The sequence below is a fragment of the Salmo trutta genome, chromosome 30 (genome assembly GCF_901001165.1).
Source record: "Salmo trutta chromosome 30, fSalTru1.1, whole genome shotgun sequence".
NCBI lineage: Eukaryota > Metazoa > Chordata > Actinopteri > Salmoniformes > Salmonidae > Salmo > Salmo trutta.
The window spans coordinates 10,010,608-10,027,569 of NC_042986.1; the positions used below are offsets into that span (position 1 = coordinate 10,010,608).

Consider the following 16,962-nt stretch of genomic DNA (forward strand, 5'->3'; position numbering starts at 1 on the left):
GAAAAGATGAGAGAATGTTTTTCTGACTGAAGCACATATCTTCTCTGGACTGAAGCTGAAGTTTACTACATTATATTTAACCCTGATCAAAATTAGCAATGTTGAGGTGGTAGAACTGACTAATATTCTATGTAACTATTTGTAAAAAACTGCCCATTATGAAATTGGAGAAACAATTTAATTGTAGCTATGTAGCTTTTTATCTGACATGTTTGGAGTTGTGTTGCGCTGTTATGCGGACACTTTAATTTTTCTTTACAGTTGAGTCGCCCTGGTCAAGTCAGTATACAGTAACTTTAAAGAGCAACTGCCCTTAAAAACTAACTTCTCATTTAGAAAACAGCCTATGTGGGATCAATTAGAGTCAGAAACATTTATTCTTGTCAAAGTTCGTCGTCTGAGGAGGAGAAATCATTGGACCAATATGCAGCGGTTAAATTGCTCATCTTCTTATTTAATAAAGAAAGGAAAAAATACTCATACAAAACAAACAACGAAAACAGTCCTGTACAGTGCTCAGACTATACACGGAAACAACCACCCACAAACACAAGAGAAAACTAACCCACTTAAATATGGCCTCCAATTAGAGACAACGACAACCAGCTGCCTCTAATTGAAGGTCGTTCCAAAACCAACATAGAAATAGAAAACCTAGAAAAACCACATAGAAATAGAAAACATAGAACATAAACCAAAAACCCCGAAACACACTAAACAAACACCCCCTGCCACGCCCTAACCAAACTACAATAACAAACAACCCCTTTTACTGGTCAGGACGTGACAATTCTTCTGTCAAAATTGACTACAAAGTTTAAATAGGATAATTTTGGTTATAAAGTCAGTCTCGTCCAAAACTGAGTTTTGTGAGACTTATTGTCATGGCTGCATCACAACATAAATTAAGGTTGGGTTTGTTTCAATCCTGCCCACATGCCCACAGCTGGCAACACACAAGTAATCATCAATATGGAGTGCAGGTGCACGTGACCCGATTGTAATGCCTGTGGTAGTTAGGGGCTAGTTAGGGACCAGAGATAAATTACACAATGCACATGGGACAATATGTTAAAATTAGATGCGAAAAGGTATTATACAATGAGCAAAGTGATGATTCTGTTTGTATGTGGCTGCTATGAAAGCCAACTGTGTGTGCAGGTTATCAGGAGTGTATTCATTTTGCTGATTCTGTTGAAAAATGTTCCTTAAAACCCCCTAGAGTCTTTTGATGCACCGGTGCGGTAATCTAAGTAACATAATAAGAAAATCCCCATAAAAATCCATCAGCTTAAGCTAGAGATATGTTGTTTTGTTTTTGCGTGGGCTGCGTCTCAATCCACCCCACTGGAGTCATCTGAAGTCGGTACTGTTGATGTGCCAATTTCTGTTTGTAGCGTCCAAACCGTTTGGGCAATGAACTAATGTGACCCCACTGTGGAAAGGGGAGATTCTCTGTTTTGCTCTACGACCCCCACAAGTGTCACAGGACACGTCTGAAGGTAACCGGTACCGTTTTCTTTTTAAATATGGAAATATGGAGGTAATTTTATGCTTAAAAAATTAAATACATAAATTATATATACTGCACCAGTCAAAAGTTTGGACACACCTACTCATTTTTCTTTATTTTTAATATTTTCTACATTGTAGAACAATTGTGAAGACATCAAAACTATGAAATAACACATATGGTATCATGTAGTAACCAAAAAAAAGTGTTAAACAAACCTAAATATATTTTAGATTTTAGATTTTTTACAGTAGACACCTTTTGCCTTGATGACAGTTTTGCACACTATTTGAGAAAGGAGAGTGATGGAGTGCTGCATCAGATGACCTGGCCTTCACAGTCACTTGACCTCAACCCAATTGAGATGGTTTGGGATGAGTTGGATCGCAGAGTGAAGGAAAAGCAGCAAACAAGTGCTCAGCATATGTGGGAACTCCTTCAAGAGTGTTGGAAAAGCATTCCTCATGAAGCTGGTTGAGAGAATGCCAAGTGTTTGTTTGTTTAACACTTTTTTGGTTACTACATGATTGCATATGTGTTATTTCATAGTTTTGATGTCTTAACTATTATTCTACAATGTAGAAAATAGTAAAAAAACAAAAACAACAACAAAAAACCTGGAATGAGTAGGTGTGTCCAAACTTTTGCCTGGTACTGTATATATAATTTACGTATTTTTTTTCTTCTTCTGCGTTTTCTTATATCTTAGAGATATAGGACAGATACTTCAAAACTTTATTCCTTATGATATATTTCCTGACTGTCTTTTTTACCATTTATGAATGTGTTATTCATGCATTTCTATGGGGTATAGTAGTAAAGGCCAGATCATTTATTTACCTAAAGTGGTCCTAAAATTGTAAATCAATAGCTAAATGATCCATGGTATGATCATCATAAAACAATTCCATACGTCAGCTTAGAACAGAGAGAGGATGTTTGGGTACTGTGGGATTCTTTAGTTAGTTTGGTTCATTGGACAGTTCAGAGTGTATTTTTGAAGTTGTTGAGTGTTTTTTGGCAATACACTGTTTATATATTTGCTCCAGAGTAGAGAGTATAGTTCCATAGTAGAGAGTAGAGAGTTCCAGAGTCGAGAGTTCCAGAGTAGAGGGTAAAGAGTTCCAGAGTAGAGAGTAGAGAGTCCCAGAGTAGAGAGTAGAGAGTCCCAGAGTAGAGAGTTCCAGAGTAGAGAGTTCCAGAGTAGAGGGTAGAGAGTTCCAGAGTAGAGAGTAGAGAGTCCCAGAGTAGAGAGTAGAGAGTTCCAGAGTAGAGAGTAGAGAGTTCCAGAGTAGAGAGACCCACAGTAGCAACTGTAATTGAGTACTGGCAGTGTCTGCTGTGGCAGGTGGGCATGAGGCATTTACAAGTTATATTCTTCAAGAATCAATGGGTACAATTTCATAAATTCAGAAGTCCAAAAATGGATGTAGCCCCTTTAACCATAACCCTTACCTAACCCTAACCTTAACCCAACTTCAATGGGGGGTGGGGACGTCCCAAGGATCCCAGATTTGAAGGGCCATTTCGGCTGTCAATGGTTAGAATGGTTTTTGGGGGGGCCTCCCGAGTGGCTCAGTGATCTATGGCACTGCTTCACAGCTCTAGCTGTGCCACTAGAGATCCTGGTTCGAGTCCAGGCTCTGTTGGTAGGGATGTTCCTGTCCCATCGCGCACTAGCGACTCCTGTGGCGGGCCGGTCGTGGCCGGCTGCAGCAACGCAATGCACGACGTGGTCGCCAGGTGTTTACTCCTGGTGCGGCTGGCTTCCGGGTTAAGTGGACGTTGTGTCAAGAAGCAGTGCGGCTTGGCTGGGTTGTGTTTCGGTAGCGATGGGACAAGATTGTAACCTGACTGATGGCAGCCTATTCTTGCATAATCAATGCTTGGAGTTTGTCAGAATTTGTGTGTTTTTGTTTGTCCACCCGTCTCTTGAGGATTGACCACAAGTTCTCAATGGGATTAAAGTCTGGGGAGTTTCCTGGCCATGGACCCAAAATATCGATGTTTTGTTCCCCGAGCCACTTAGTTATCACTTTTGCCATATGGCAAGGTGCTCCATAATGCTGGAAAAGGCATTGTTCGTCAACAAACTGTTCCTGGATGGTTGGGAGAAGTTGCTCTCAGAGGATGTGTTGGTACCATTCTTTATTCAGGGCTGTGTTCTTAGGCAAAATTGTGAGTGAGCCCACTCCCTTGGCTGAGAAGCAACCCCACACATGAATGGTCTCAGGATGCTTTACTGTTGACATGACACAGGACTGATGGTAGCGCTCACCTTGTCTTCTCCGGACAAGGTTTTTTTCCGGATGCCCCAAACAATCGGAAAGGGGATTCATCAGAGAAAATGACTTTACCCTGGTCCTCAGCAGTCCATTCCCTGTACCTTTTGCAGAATATCAGTCTGTCCCTGATGTTTTTCCTGGAGAGAAGTGGCTTCTTTGCTGTCCTTCTTGACACCAGGCCATCCTCCAAAAGTCCTCGCCTCACTGTGCGTGCAGATGCACTCACACCTGCCTGCTGCTATTCCTGAACAAGCTCTCTGCAATCTTACTGGCAGCAATATCCTTGCCTGTGAAGCCCTTTTTGTGCAAAGCAATGACCTGTGTTAACGAGGGAATCACTGTCAGCTGGTCCTTTTGTGGCAGGGCTGAAATGCAGTGGAAATGTTTTTGGGGGATTCAGTTCATTTGCATGGCAAAGAGGGACTTTGCAATTAATTGCAATTCAGCTGATCACTCTTCATAACATTCTGGAGTATATGCAAATTGCCATCATACAAACTGAGGCAACAGACTTTGTGAAAATTAATATTTGTGTCATTCTCAAAACTTTTGGCCATGACTGTACCAATTGGATTCCACGAAATTGGGGAGAAAAAGGGCTAAAAAAATATATAAATAAAATAAAATGTATATTATAAAAGAAAATAAAATGGTTATTGTGTTCCTACCAAGCTATTAGCACTTGTCGTGAAACACTCCATGGGAGAATCTCAATCGCACACTCTTTGGGTCCTCTCGCCTCGTTCTCAAACCCCATAGGAGGAGAAGGTTTGAGAACTAGGCGAGAAGAGAGAGAGAGGACGCGAGGAATATGCCATTGAGATCCTCCCCATGTCGTTCCTCCGAGGTAGATAAGTTGTTCCCTCCGATCACTCCAGGTCCGACATGATATGAACGCGGCATCAATTGCCACACAAAGTAGGCTATTCCAAAACAGGAAGTCAGTCATATTATTTACCTGAATACCTGACTGCACCTGCATGCTCATACCAATATCGTCCATGAGGACCTATTAGTTAATGGACAGGTAACCTACCTTTTGGCTTTGAAGAAGACAGGAATGAAGCGCTTCAGTTCATCAAAAATGTTATCTTTTCTGACGACAGGTAAGGTGACAGTAGAGCTGAAATATCTCAGCGCTAGGGGGAATAAATACATTAATTCAGCTGCGAGGGAGACGTGTCAGATCTTAGCGGCACTATTTGATATGTTACATAAATGGACTTTTAAAAAATATGTGAAGAGTACTGTACAGAAAATGTGCTTAATGCTATGTTCAGTGCATGCTTCTTTTGCTCTTTCCTTATTCAGTGTACGAAGTATAAAACAAATATTTTCCATTGTGACCATGTTTGAGGGCAATATTTACTCATTGTTATCATAATTTGATGAATTGTTGATCAAGTAAAAAAAAAGTTAATCGTTTTTATTTGACTCAGTCAGTCCAATTGTTTTGTGGGTGGCATTTGTCAGCTAAACCCTGTAATTTACAGTAGTCCTATGTGAGAAGTCCCAGTTCTCTTTGCATGGGTTGGATTAGTTTTGTGTACATTAGGCTAGTATACTTTTTGTGAAAATGGTTTGAGTGTAGCCTACCACACCATAATCTACCCTAAATTATAACTCTATGTGTTACTGTTTTCAGACAGAACCCCCCATCCTGGGAACATCCACATCTCCTCACTACCTCCCAGTATTCCTACAGACCAGGAGCCAACGCATGGAGAAGGTAAGGGAGCCATAGAAGTAGAACAGTATAAAGTGTATTCTATGGTAGGAGCAGCAGAGAAGAAACCGCTTCATTTCTGTTACATTGACTGGTTGTGTCAATGGCAGTCCAAAAGAAATCGGGTTGCACAGAGGTCGGTTTGTCATGCACACACATCTCAGAAACCGTACTGTGTAAGTAGGCTACATGTTACAGAAAATAAACTTGCTTTGCTTGCTTACAGTCCAGTTTTTGAGATATACAGTACCAGTCAAAAGTTTGGACACCTACTAATTAAATTTTTTTATTTTTTTTTTACTATTTTCTACATTGTAGAATAATAGTGAAGACTTCAAAACTGTGAAATAACACATGGAATCATGTAGTAACCAAAAAAGTGTTAAACAAATCAAAATATATTTTAAATTTGAGATTCTTCAAAGTAGCCACCATTTGCCTTGATGACAGCTTTGCACATTTTTGGCATTCTCTCAACCAGCATCATGAGGTAGTTATCTGGAATACATTTCAATTAACAGGTGTGCCTTGTTAAATGTTAATTTGTGGAATTTCTTTCCTTCTTAATGCGTTTGAGCCAATCAGTTGTGTTGTGACAAGGTCGGGATGATATACAGAAGATAGCCCTATTTGGTAAAAGACCAAGTCCATATTATGGAAAGAACAGCTCAAATAAGCAAAGAGAAACGACAGTCCATCATTACTTTAAGACATGAAGGTCTGTAAAAAGTGCAGTTGCAAAAACCATTAAGCGCTGTGATGAAACTGGCTCTCATGAGGACCACCACAGGAAAGGAAGGCCCAGAGTTACCTCTGCTGCAGAGGATAAGTTCATTAGAGTTAATTGCACCTCAGATTGCAGCCCAAATAAATGCTTCACAGAGTTCAAGTAACAGACACATGAGTCAGGCCTTCATGGTCGAATTGCTGCAAAGAGACCACTACTAAAGGACACCAATAAGAAAAGACTTGCTTGGGCCAAGAAGAAGGAGGAGGTGTGGGGGTGCTTTGTCTGTGATTTATTTAGAATTCAAGGCACACTTAACCAGTATGGCTACCACAGCATTCTGCAGTGATACGCATCCCATCTGGGACTACCATTTGTTTTTCAACAGGACAATGACCCAAAACGCACCTCCAGGCTGTGTAAGGGCTATTTGACCAAAGAGAATGAAGGAGTGCTGCATCAGATGACCTGGCCTCCACAGTCACCCAACCTCAACATAATTGAGATGGTTTGGGATGTTTGACCGCAGAGTGAAGGAAAAGCAGCCAAAAAGTTTTCAGCATATGTGGGAACTCCTTCAAGACTGTTGGAAAAGCATTCCTCATGAAGCTGGTTGAGAGAATGCCAAGAGTGTGCAAAGCTGTCATCAAGGCAAAGGGTGGTTACTTTTGAAGAATCTAAAATATATTTTGATTTGTTTAACACTTGTTTGGTTACTACATGATTCCATATGTGTTATTTCATAGTTTTGATGTCTTCACTATTATTCTACAATGTAAAAAAATAAACAAATAACCTATGAATGAGTTGGTGTGTCAACTTTTGACTGGTAGTGTGTATCACACAGCAAGCAAACCTTTGAGTGGTGTCCTTTGGACTGCCACTGAAACAGCCAGTCAAAGTTGAGTGTTATAAAAGTACTTTCTTGCTGCTGGCTCAAATAACTTTCAGATCGGCTTGTGCTTGTCAATGTTGTACTGTGTTTGTTCTTGCAATCAAATCTATATGACTGGATTATATTTATTGCAATCAGCATGGTTGGATTTCACCTATGATACAGTTTACTATAGGCACCACTGAGTTCATACTTGCCTGCTCAGCTGTATGGGCAGGAAGGAAGCAAATGTAATACTTCCTTGATGACATTACTGCGCTGTAAAAGTTGTGCAGTTGTGAAATAAAATTGTGCACGTTCTGTGACCTGATGTAATAGCCTGAACTGGTTTGACCGAGTTGTTCAGCTATGTTAATGAGTGTATCTCACCGTGTCTCTTATTTCAGAAGACATGGCACAGGGGAAAGGAGTTGAGACCACACAGACACAGCGAGGAGCCCCATCTGTCTTTCCAGAGGGCCAGAATGGGGGAACTGATCTATCTAGTACCTATTTTCACCATAAGGTCCCCATTCCAGATGATGACAGTCAGGTATGAGAGAGAAAGGTCTCAGACTGTCTCTCTTAGAATCCCAATTGTACTATGATTTGCTGGTCTGTTCACAGTGAATAGACTTGGCTTATTTGACTTTGATGTATTACTTTTAGCTCATAGTGGAGCAAAGGGCCTCAAAAGTGCATCAGAATATATACTTTACATTTTGAAAATTGTTTTGGAGCAATAAATGTTTAAACCCTTATTCCTCTCTCCTGGTTTAGATGTGGTTCAGTTTCCGTAAGCTATGGGCCTTCACAGGACCAGGATTCCTGATGAGCATCGCCTACCTAGACCCAGGAAATATAGAGTCAGACCTGCAGTCAGGTGCTAAAGCAGGATTCAAGGTACATGAAGATTCAACGTTGTATTCAAACCCGAAAGGCTAGTTTCCCAGACCAGATTAAGCATATCCCTGGACTAAAAAGCAAGCTCAATGGAAAATCCCTCTTCAAAAAGTGCAATTTACACTAGGCAAATTTAAATCAAATTAATTTAATAAAGCCTTTTAAAAATTATTTTATTTAACCTTTTATTTAACTAGGCAAGTCAGTTAAGAACAAATTGTTATTTATGTTGACGGCCTACCAAAAGGCCTACTGCGGGGACGGGGGCCTGGGATAATATAAATATAGGACAAAATACACATCACAACAAGAGAGACAACACTACATAAAGAGAGACCTAAGACAACAACATAGCAAGGCAGCAACACGTCACAACACTGAGAGAGAGCTAGCACTGTAGTAATATGATCCCCCCCAAACATTTTTTTGGGGGGGGGTCAAGATTCAGGTCAGGATTATAGCTGACGTATTTGACTAGCTGTTCTGCATCATTTTTGGACAGAGGAGTAGACTTAATCTGGGTCAGGGAAATCTGCCTTTAAAGAACAAATTCGGAAAAATGTTGCGTTATGATTAGAAACGTTTGTGTATCACAGATGGATGACATCTCTGTTCTCCTCCCATGTATCCAGCTGTTGTGGGTTCTTCTGGGAGCCACCATCATTGGTCTGCTGTTACAGAGGCTGGCAGCCAGGCTGGGTGTGGTCACTGGGATGCACCTGGCAGAAGTCTGCAACCGCCAGTACCCCACTGTGAGTCTCCCTTTTTGTCGCTCACGCTCTCTTGAGAAACCCGACCAATATTGAATGAACTAAATCAAATTCTTCCACAGCCTTTAATACAGTTGCTCATCATAAATTACTTTTTTTTGTACTAGTCTACAACTGTTGCTTTGTATTGGACGTCAAATGTTTCAGAATGTTGTTCAATTCATGTTTTTCTCTTCTGCATAGGTGCCACGCATTGTCCTCTGGTTGATGGTGGAGCTGGCCATTATAGGTTCCGACATGCAGGAGGTCATAGGCTGTGCCATTGCATTCAACCTCCTCTCCTCTGGCAGGTAGACGACAGTACTGACTGACTGTAGGCTATTACAGAATATGGAGTATAGTGCTATTGGTACCCTAAATTATTTGTTACGTCCTGTGTCTACAGGATACCTTTGTGGGGGGGTGTTCTCATCACCATCATCGACACATTTGTGTTCCTCTTCCTGGACAAGTATGGTCTGAGGAAACTTGAGGCCTTTTTTGGGGTCCTTATTACAATCATGGCCATCACCTTTGGATATGAGGTACACAAGGCTTGACTGTCCTTTCGATTCTTTTGTGGAGGAATAGGAATTGTGGATGTACCCTGTACATGTAGGCTGCCTGCCTTGTAGCAGTCATACCTGTACTCTCTGAGTGGACAAGCATTCTCCCTCTCAGTATGTGATGGTCTAATGTAGATGAAGGTTGTGGTGACCTCTGACCTCTTTTCCTCCCAGTATGTGATGGTGCGTCCGGACCAGGGGGAGCTGCTCAAGGGGATGTTTATGCCGTACTGTGAAGGCTGTGGTCCTGTGCAGCTGGAGCAGGCTGTGGGCATCGTAGGGGCTGTCATAATGCCCCACAATATCTACCTGCACTCTGCCCTCGTCAAGGTAGCCATGGAAGACCACAGTGGCTCTATTTTAGAATGATATTCGATATTTTTCCACTCAATCACAATTACACCATCACTGTTGTATAGCCTTGCAACGTTTTATACTGTAATAATGATTTAGTGGAGATATTGACAATCAAGAAACTGTTGTAGTGTGTCCATTGATGACCGTAGAATGGTAGTGATTGTGGAATTCCTTTCTGTCTAAGTTTGATTCTGTTGGACAATGCTCAGTCTCGACAGATTGATCGTTCCAGTAAGAAGGAGCTCAAGGAGGCCAACAAATACTTCTTCATTGAGTCGACCATTGCACTCTTCCTCTCTTTCCTCATCAACGTATTTGTGGTGGCTGTCTTCGCTGAGGCTGTTTATGGACGCACAAACATTGAAGTGGTGCGTATGTAGCTACTCTGTATGGAACTAAGGAACTAATCATTGGATTGTGCAAAACATGAACAATGAGTTGCTGCTAGTAGCCACTGTTGTTTTTGTCGTTCTTAACAACATGTCTTATTGCTCTTCATTTCAGCATGACATCTGTAATGCAACTGGTATTCTTCACCTAGATCTGTTCCCCTTGAACAATGAGACACTGCAGGTGGACATCTACAAAGGCGTAAGGCTGCACTTTCATCCTCAGGCTGAATGCCACCATTTTGTTTTTCCCCTGTTATTCTAGCTTGGTCCCAGATCTGTTGTGCTGGGTGACAGTATTTGGCAAAACAATGATCATAGGAAATTATACTGAACAAAAATATAAGCGCAGCTTGTAAAGTGTTGGTCCCATGTTTTTTCAGCTGAAATAAAAGATCCTAGAAATGTTCCATATGCACAAAAAGCTTATTTCTCTCACATTTTGTGCACAAATATGTTTACATCCCTGGTAGTGAGCATTTCTCCTTTGCCAAGATAATCCATCCACCAGACCGGTGTGGCATATCATTAAACTGATTAAAGAGCATGATCATTACACAGGTGCACCTTGTGCTGGGGATAATAAAAGGCTACTCTAAAATGTGCAGTTTTGTCACACAACACAATGCCACAGATGTCTCAAGTTTTGAGGGAGTGTGCAATTGGCATGCTGACTGCAGGAATGTCCAACGTCGTTTTAGAGAATTTGGCAGTATGTCCAACCGGTTTCACAACCGCAGACCAAGTGTAACCATGCCAGCCCAGGACCTCCACATCCGGCTTCTTCACCTGCGGAATTGTTTGAGGAGGTGGGGTGCTGCTGAGGAGTATTTCTGTCTCGAATAAAGCCCTTTTGTGGGGAAAACTCATTCTGATTGGTTGGACCTGGCTCCCCAGTGGTTGGACCTGGCTCCCAAGTGGGTGGGCCTATGCCCAGTCATGTGAAATCCTTATATTAGGGTCTAATGAATTTATTTCAATTGAATGATTTCCTTATATTAACTGTAACTCTGTAAAATCTTTGAAGTTGTTGCATGTTGCGTTTTATATTTTTGTTCAGTATACCTAGTCTTGCATTACCATACTCCCAGGTCTTGTTTATGACTCTGCTGTTGGGCTAGGTGTTTTCCTGACACAACACTGAATGTTACCCCTATCATTACAGGGAGTGGTTCTGGGCTGTATCTTCGGCCCTGCAGCACTCTATATCTGGGCCGTGGGAATCCTGGCAGCAGGTCAGAGTTCAACCATGACTGGGACCTACTCAGGACAGTTTGTCATGGAGGTGTGTGCAAGAACACATTCATTCATGGTCAATTCAATTGAAAGATGAGATCGATTTTGAGTCAACCCCTGGATCAATTCGATTTTTTTTGGATCTGCTAATTGCTTTAGCTGTCTCTCTGACTGAAGGATAGCAGTCAGATAGGCTGTGGTGTGTTTGTGATGGTAAGAAGTTAAAATGACAGTGGCTAAGCTCTGTCATCACAAACACACCACAGACGTCATATAAAACCCTACATTAGCTCAATGAAAGTCACAGATCTTGAACCCGTTCCGTCCCTACAGGGCTTTTTGAACCTGCGCTGGTCCCGTTTCTCCCGGGTGTTGCTGACCCGCTCCATCGCCATCACGCCCACCCTGCTGGTGGCCATCTTCCAGGACGTCACCCACCTGACGGGCATGAACGACTTCTTGAACGTGCTGCAGAGCATGCAGGTTATTTATTTGTTTCACCTTTATTTAACCGGGCGAGTCAGGTCAGACGGCAGTGCATGCAAATCCACTAACCTTAACCCTAGTTTAATGTCCACATCCCAGTTCAACACTAACACACAACCCTAACCCTAGCTTCACATTAACATCCCGGTTCAACCCTAAACCTATCCACAACCCTAACCCCAACCCTAGCTTCATGTCCACATCCTGGTTCAACCGTAAACCTAGCCTCAACCACAATCTAACCTAACTTCATGTCCCCAGGTCGACCCCAGGCAAGCTGTTGCATTTCAACAGACTAGTTGGTTAATAGTTGAAGCATCTATTGTGGATTGTCAACTTCAAGTGAGACCCCTTCTCATGGCTGCTTTCTTTCTCTCCCACTCACAGCTGCCGTTTGCTTTGATTCCCATCCTCACTTTCACCAGTTTATCCTCCCTCATGAGTGAATTTGCCAATGGATTGTAAGTATACCACAATTATAGTGAAAACTATAACATTTGAGGTACATTACATTTGACATAACATATGATATGAGATTACACTTTTTTTATGCAACTGACTTCTGTTACTATCGCCATTCTCCTTTCAGATTTTGGAAGATTGGGGGAGGAGTTGTGATCTTGTTGGTGTGTTGTATCAACATGTACTTTGTAGTCATCTATGTGACCTCTCTGAACAGTGTGTGGCTGTATGTGTTGGCTGCTTTTCTCTGCATAGCCTATTTGGGATTTGTGGGTTACCTGGTAAGTATTTTTATTTTTTAAATTAATGCTGTTTATTCTTTATATAGCTTTTTGTGTGGTCATGTTTCCATGTCTTTGCGAAGCATACCAAACCAAAAGTGTTATTTGGAGGACCACTTTAAACTTCAACCACTGAGCCAGTTATTAAAGGTCCAATGCAGCTGTTTTTATCTCAACATCAAATCATTTCTGGGTGCCAAGTAAGTACTTTACCGTGATTGTTTTCAATTGAAATTGTCAAAACTAAACAAAAATAGCTTCTCAGCAGAGAGCAATTTCTCGAGCAAGAATTTTGCTATGACTGTCTGGGAGTGGTCTGAGTGGGGAGGGGGAAATGGAAAACTAGCTGTTATTGGGAGAGAGGTTTAGATTTCTTTCTTATTGGTCTATTAACTAATTTACTGCCTCATGATGTCACCAGGCAGGCCAAAACTCCATCCAACTACAACAGGCTGAAATTTCAGGCAGTGTTTTCATACAGCTCTTACACTTAAAGGGAACTATCATAATTTTCACAGTATTATTCCAACCTTATAGTGTGAAAATATATATAAAACATAGGCAAATTACATTTTTGTCTCCACTGGGCCTTTAAACTTTGAACAAACTTTGTGTGAGGACAGTTGTATGTGTAGGAATGTGGTCCTGGCAGTAGAATGATTATACGTTGTACTGGCTCTCTCACACCACTCTCTCCATCTCTCTCTCTCTCCCTCTAGACGTGGTTATGTCTGATAGCGCTAGGTGTGTCCTGTCTGGATGTCACATGCAGGGCCAGGGACGACACCACGGTTCTGATAGAGCAGCAGCCAGAGTTTGACTCCTGAGCATGCTTCCTTCCTGCATGTGTGTTTGTGTGTGAGGCTATGGGAGGAGCCTTGGGATATTTGAAGGTGCTACTGTACAGATTGTAAGATTTGTTTACAATTTTGAAATGACTAATGTTCTGTAATGATATTTGCCTTTATGACAATTGTTATTGAAGGAATATGCATTAATTAAATAACATTTATTATGGTGCATTTCATTAATTATTTCACTTTTGTATGTATTGAATTTTAAGATAATTGCCATATTAATGATCATATTAGGACTTTGATTTGTGAGGAATTTAGAAAAGGATTGTGAAATGGTACTGTACACTGTAAATGTCAATATTATCTATTTACTCAGTGAATTAATTACATCCTGAAATTGTTAAAAATGCAAATAAATGTTTTTATTTTTTTATGTTGTGGTCAATGACATCTACCATGGAAAAATGGTTTCATAATGTATGTGTCTAGCATTCCTCAACTCCGCCACAGGGAGCCACTGTGGATTCAAACTGAGGGTAATGTTTGAAAAGTACCAGTACTGCAGTCTACAACAACAAACATGGAATGCCATGAACTTTAACATATTGTGAAAATGTATCACTATATTGTTTTTATCTGTAGATCCACCATGATGATTTTATTTAACCTCATGTCTTCTTTATTGCTTCCATATGCAAATGCTACCCTTCTGTATGCATCAAGTTCCCATTCACAGCTAATGTTGTGGATTTTTTGAATTATTATGCTGGTATGAACAATCGTGTCATTACATTTCCTGTAGCAATCACTGGTATAAGAGTTAAGCATATTCCAGACTGGAAGGTCTGTGACGTTTTTAAGAAAGAGGGCCAGAGCAGACAGACAGGTTTTCTTTGCATTGTGGCAGCGGGAACTTTTTCCTGTCATGGCGCCAGCAGCCTTCTGTAAGGAGGGAGAGTCTTCCCACCTCCCCTCTGTGTTTTTGTTTTTCTCAATGAGCCGATCTCTCCCTGTGTAGGGCTCTCACAGCCTGTCCAGCAGGCCCCTTTCCTGGAAACATAGCCCAGCAGAGGCCACTAAGGGGCAGAGGAGGGAGGCCAGGGCGGCTTCTTCCAGGAAATCACATGATCCTGGACCTAAAGTCCCAGTCCTACATAAAACCTAAGTCGTGACCAATCTCCATGGTATCTGGATGCTATTGACAATGTTGCACAGTTCTGTAAGTAAGTATTGAGGCACACATGGGACATGTATGCTATATTTCCTGAGTGATTGGAGTTATGTAATATAGTTAATTGCGTTTTTGTAGGAATAGAAACTACAACAACCAGTGTTTTTTTTTATGTTTATTCTGAACAATGTATTCTCATATCCAATATTGTTATAGAATTTAATTATTTTTTTAACAGAATTTATTAAGATGAAGTTCGATGGTGAATCGATAATTATCTGCTATTTTTTGTTGTTTTGTACAAAGATTGATGTTTGATGTCATGTGAAGCAGGTGAAGGATGGACAGGTAGAAGCTATATTTCCACCAGGATGCTTTGACCCCGCTCTCTGCAGTTGACTAAGATTGGAACAAAATTAAATATTTGAAAATTACTCTGTCATTCATTAAGTCTAATTAAACATTTTAAAACACTTTGCTTGAAACGTATTTATATTTATAACATAATTATAGCAAACAATTTTCCTCAATTATCGTTCAGTGATTATTCTGAAAATCTTTGCTGTTATGAACCATCATGTAGGCTGTGTGTACATTAGTTGCAGTGCAATTGCAACACCATAATTTAATTTGTAATATACTTAATTTGAGTTAATACTACTAATAAAAACTTTACATAATTTAAAGCAATGTTGCAGGATGATTTATGACCCATTCCTTAATCCTACACTTCTATTCTTTTGCTTTTTATTTGTGAATTTTAGTTTTTGTTGTTCACTTGTGTGCCACTTTGAAAGTCATAATCAACACAGGGCCTCAGCACCAGCTGCCCTACTCCTCTCTCTTTCTGTCTCTATATTTCTCTCTTTCTCAGTCCCTCTCTCTTGAGTCTCTTTCTTTCCCGTCTCACTCTCGCTGTCTGTCTCTCTTAGCTTGGAGGAATGCAAAGACAACATGACCAGGAGTTTTAAAGTTTCATTAGTGTAATCGGGCATCCAGTTCAACTTCGAAACTCATGACATTTTCCAGGTCATCCAGTTTATGCAAATGTTACATTAATTCACATTGCATCTGTGCTGCTGTCTAAAAACAGTCTGAACGCAGGAATGTAAACAGCTGTGCCGTTCTTGTTTACGACTTGGACTTGGTTTTGTGGTTCGGGTTCTGATCCGGATTCACGATTCTGGCAGTAGAGCCACAGATTTTTTTATTTCTCTGCTTTAGTGTTGTTTCTTTATGACTAACCTAACTAAGATATTTTGTCTTTTGCGTCCTGTCCTCACTTTTGCCTCCTTAGCTCAGTGCTCCTGTTGGGACACACAGGTTTGCTTCCAAAACATTCCACAACCACAAGAGATGCAGAATTCCCTGATTTATTTCCCTCTGTGTGCATGTCCATAAACATTTAATCTTGTGTGATCTTCTTTCCATTCATTCACAGGCACAGTATACACCTACCTCACATCCCATAGAGACATTCACAGCTCAATGCGCTCAGCACTTACTGCACTAAAGGAGAATGTTCTGAAATTCACTCACTGGTGCTGTCGAAGATCTTATTGTATAGTATATGACCATTATTAGATGCTTTCATCCAAAGCAGTCATACAGTCATCCATGCATATATTTTACGTATGGGTGGTCCCGGGAATCAAACCCAAACCCTGGTGTTGCAAGCACCCTACTCTACCAGCTGATCTACAGAGGACCACACTGAGCTACAACACACACCTGTGGATGTTTCAGCATCTCATAGTGTCAAAAACAATTAAAAATGCATCAAGAAATACATTAATTCATCAATTTCAGTGGGTTGTGTAGTGCTGGTGTAATGTATTTTTTTTTGTCAACAATCAAAAATAGAAACAACAGTGAAACTCACGAAGTATGTGATGGGTGCAGCACTGCAATTCACAATATAAAATGCTTGGCTACCTCTTCATTGATCTGCATATTTGGAAGTGGTGTCAGGTTGTAGTGCTGACAAATTACAACAAAACAAAAAACAGATTATCATAGTTATGATGCACATAAATATATTTAGCAAAAAAAGGAAACAATCACATACTGTGCATACATTTTTATGATTCTTATGACAAGTTAGAAGTAATGTTTTTTTCTTTGTCATTACTGCAATGACTGAAGTACTGTGTATTTCAATGAATTAAAGATTGATAATATGATCAATGACAATATCAAATAAAACTATTTTATTATTATTATTGTTGTTATTATTCATATTATAATTATATGTTGATCTTGTTTTGCCTAATTGAATAATGCAATTGATATCAATCATATTTATAATCACTCGACTTGTGACAAAACCAGCGCTTGAATTTGTTGGTGTGGAGCGTGCAGAATAGCGAAGAATGCCTTTGCAACTCCCACTTTTCAAAGATCCAATCCGAAACTAGCAACGGTTTCAAGGCACCCTTGA

The 16,962-nt window shown here is 40.6% G+C and overlaps 1 protein-coding gene across 2 annotated transcripts; it reads left to right on the top strand.

Annotated features, from left to right (window-relative positions):
• The first annotated feature begins 4,688 nt into the window (after positions 1-4,688).
• On the top strand, positions 4,689-16,574 carry LOC115167899 (natural resistance-associated macrophage protein 2). 2 transcript variants are annotated; one of them, XM_029722631.1, is made up of 15 exons: positions 4,689-4,904; positions 5,444-5,527; positions 7,536-7,678; positions 7,906-8,028; positions 8,661-8,780; positions 8,982-9,088; positions 9,184-9,322; positions 9,518-9,673; positions 9,910-10,068; positions 10,205-10,291; positions 11,255-11,374; positions 11,659-11,808; positions 12,199-12,272; positions 12,401-12,554; positions 13,274-16,574. In XM_029722631.1, the coding sequence occupies exons 1-15, from the start codon at positions 4,859-4,861 to the stop codon at positions 13,379-13,381; spliced, it is 1,770 nt and encodes a 589-aa protein (XP_029578491.1). In that variant the 5' UTR covers positions 4,689-4,858; the 3' UTR covers positions 13,382-16,574. The 2 variants fall into 2 exon arrangements, with proteins under 2 accessions (XP_029578491.1, XP_029578490.1); XM_029722630.1 differs by having other exon boundaries at positions 4,690-4,904; positions 7,533-7,678.
• The last annotated feature ends 388 nt before the right edge of the window (positions 16,575-16,962 follow it).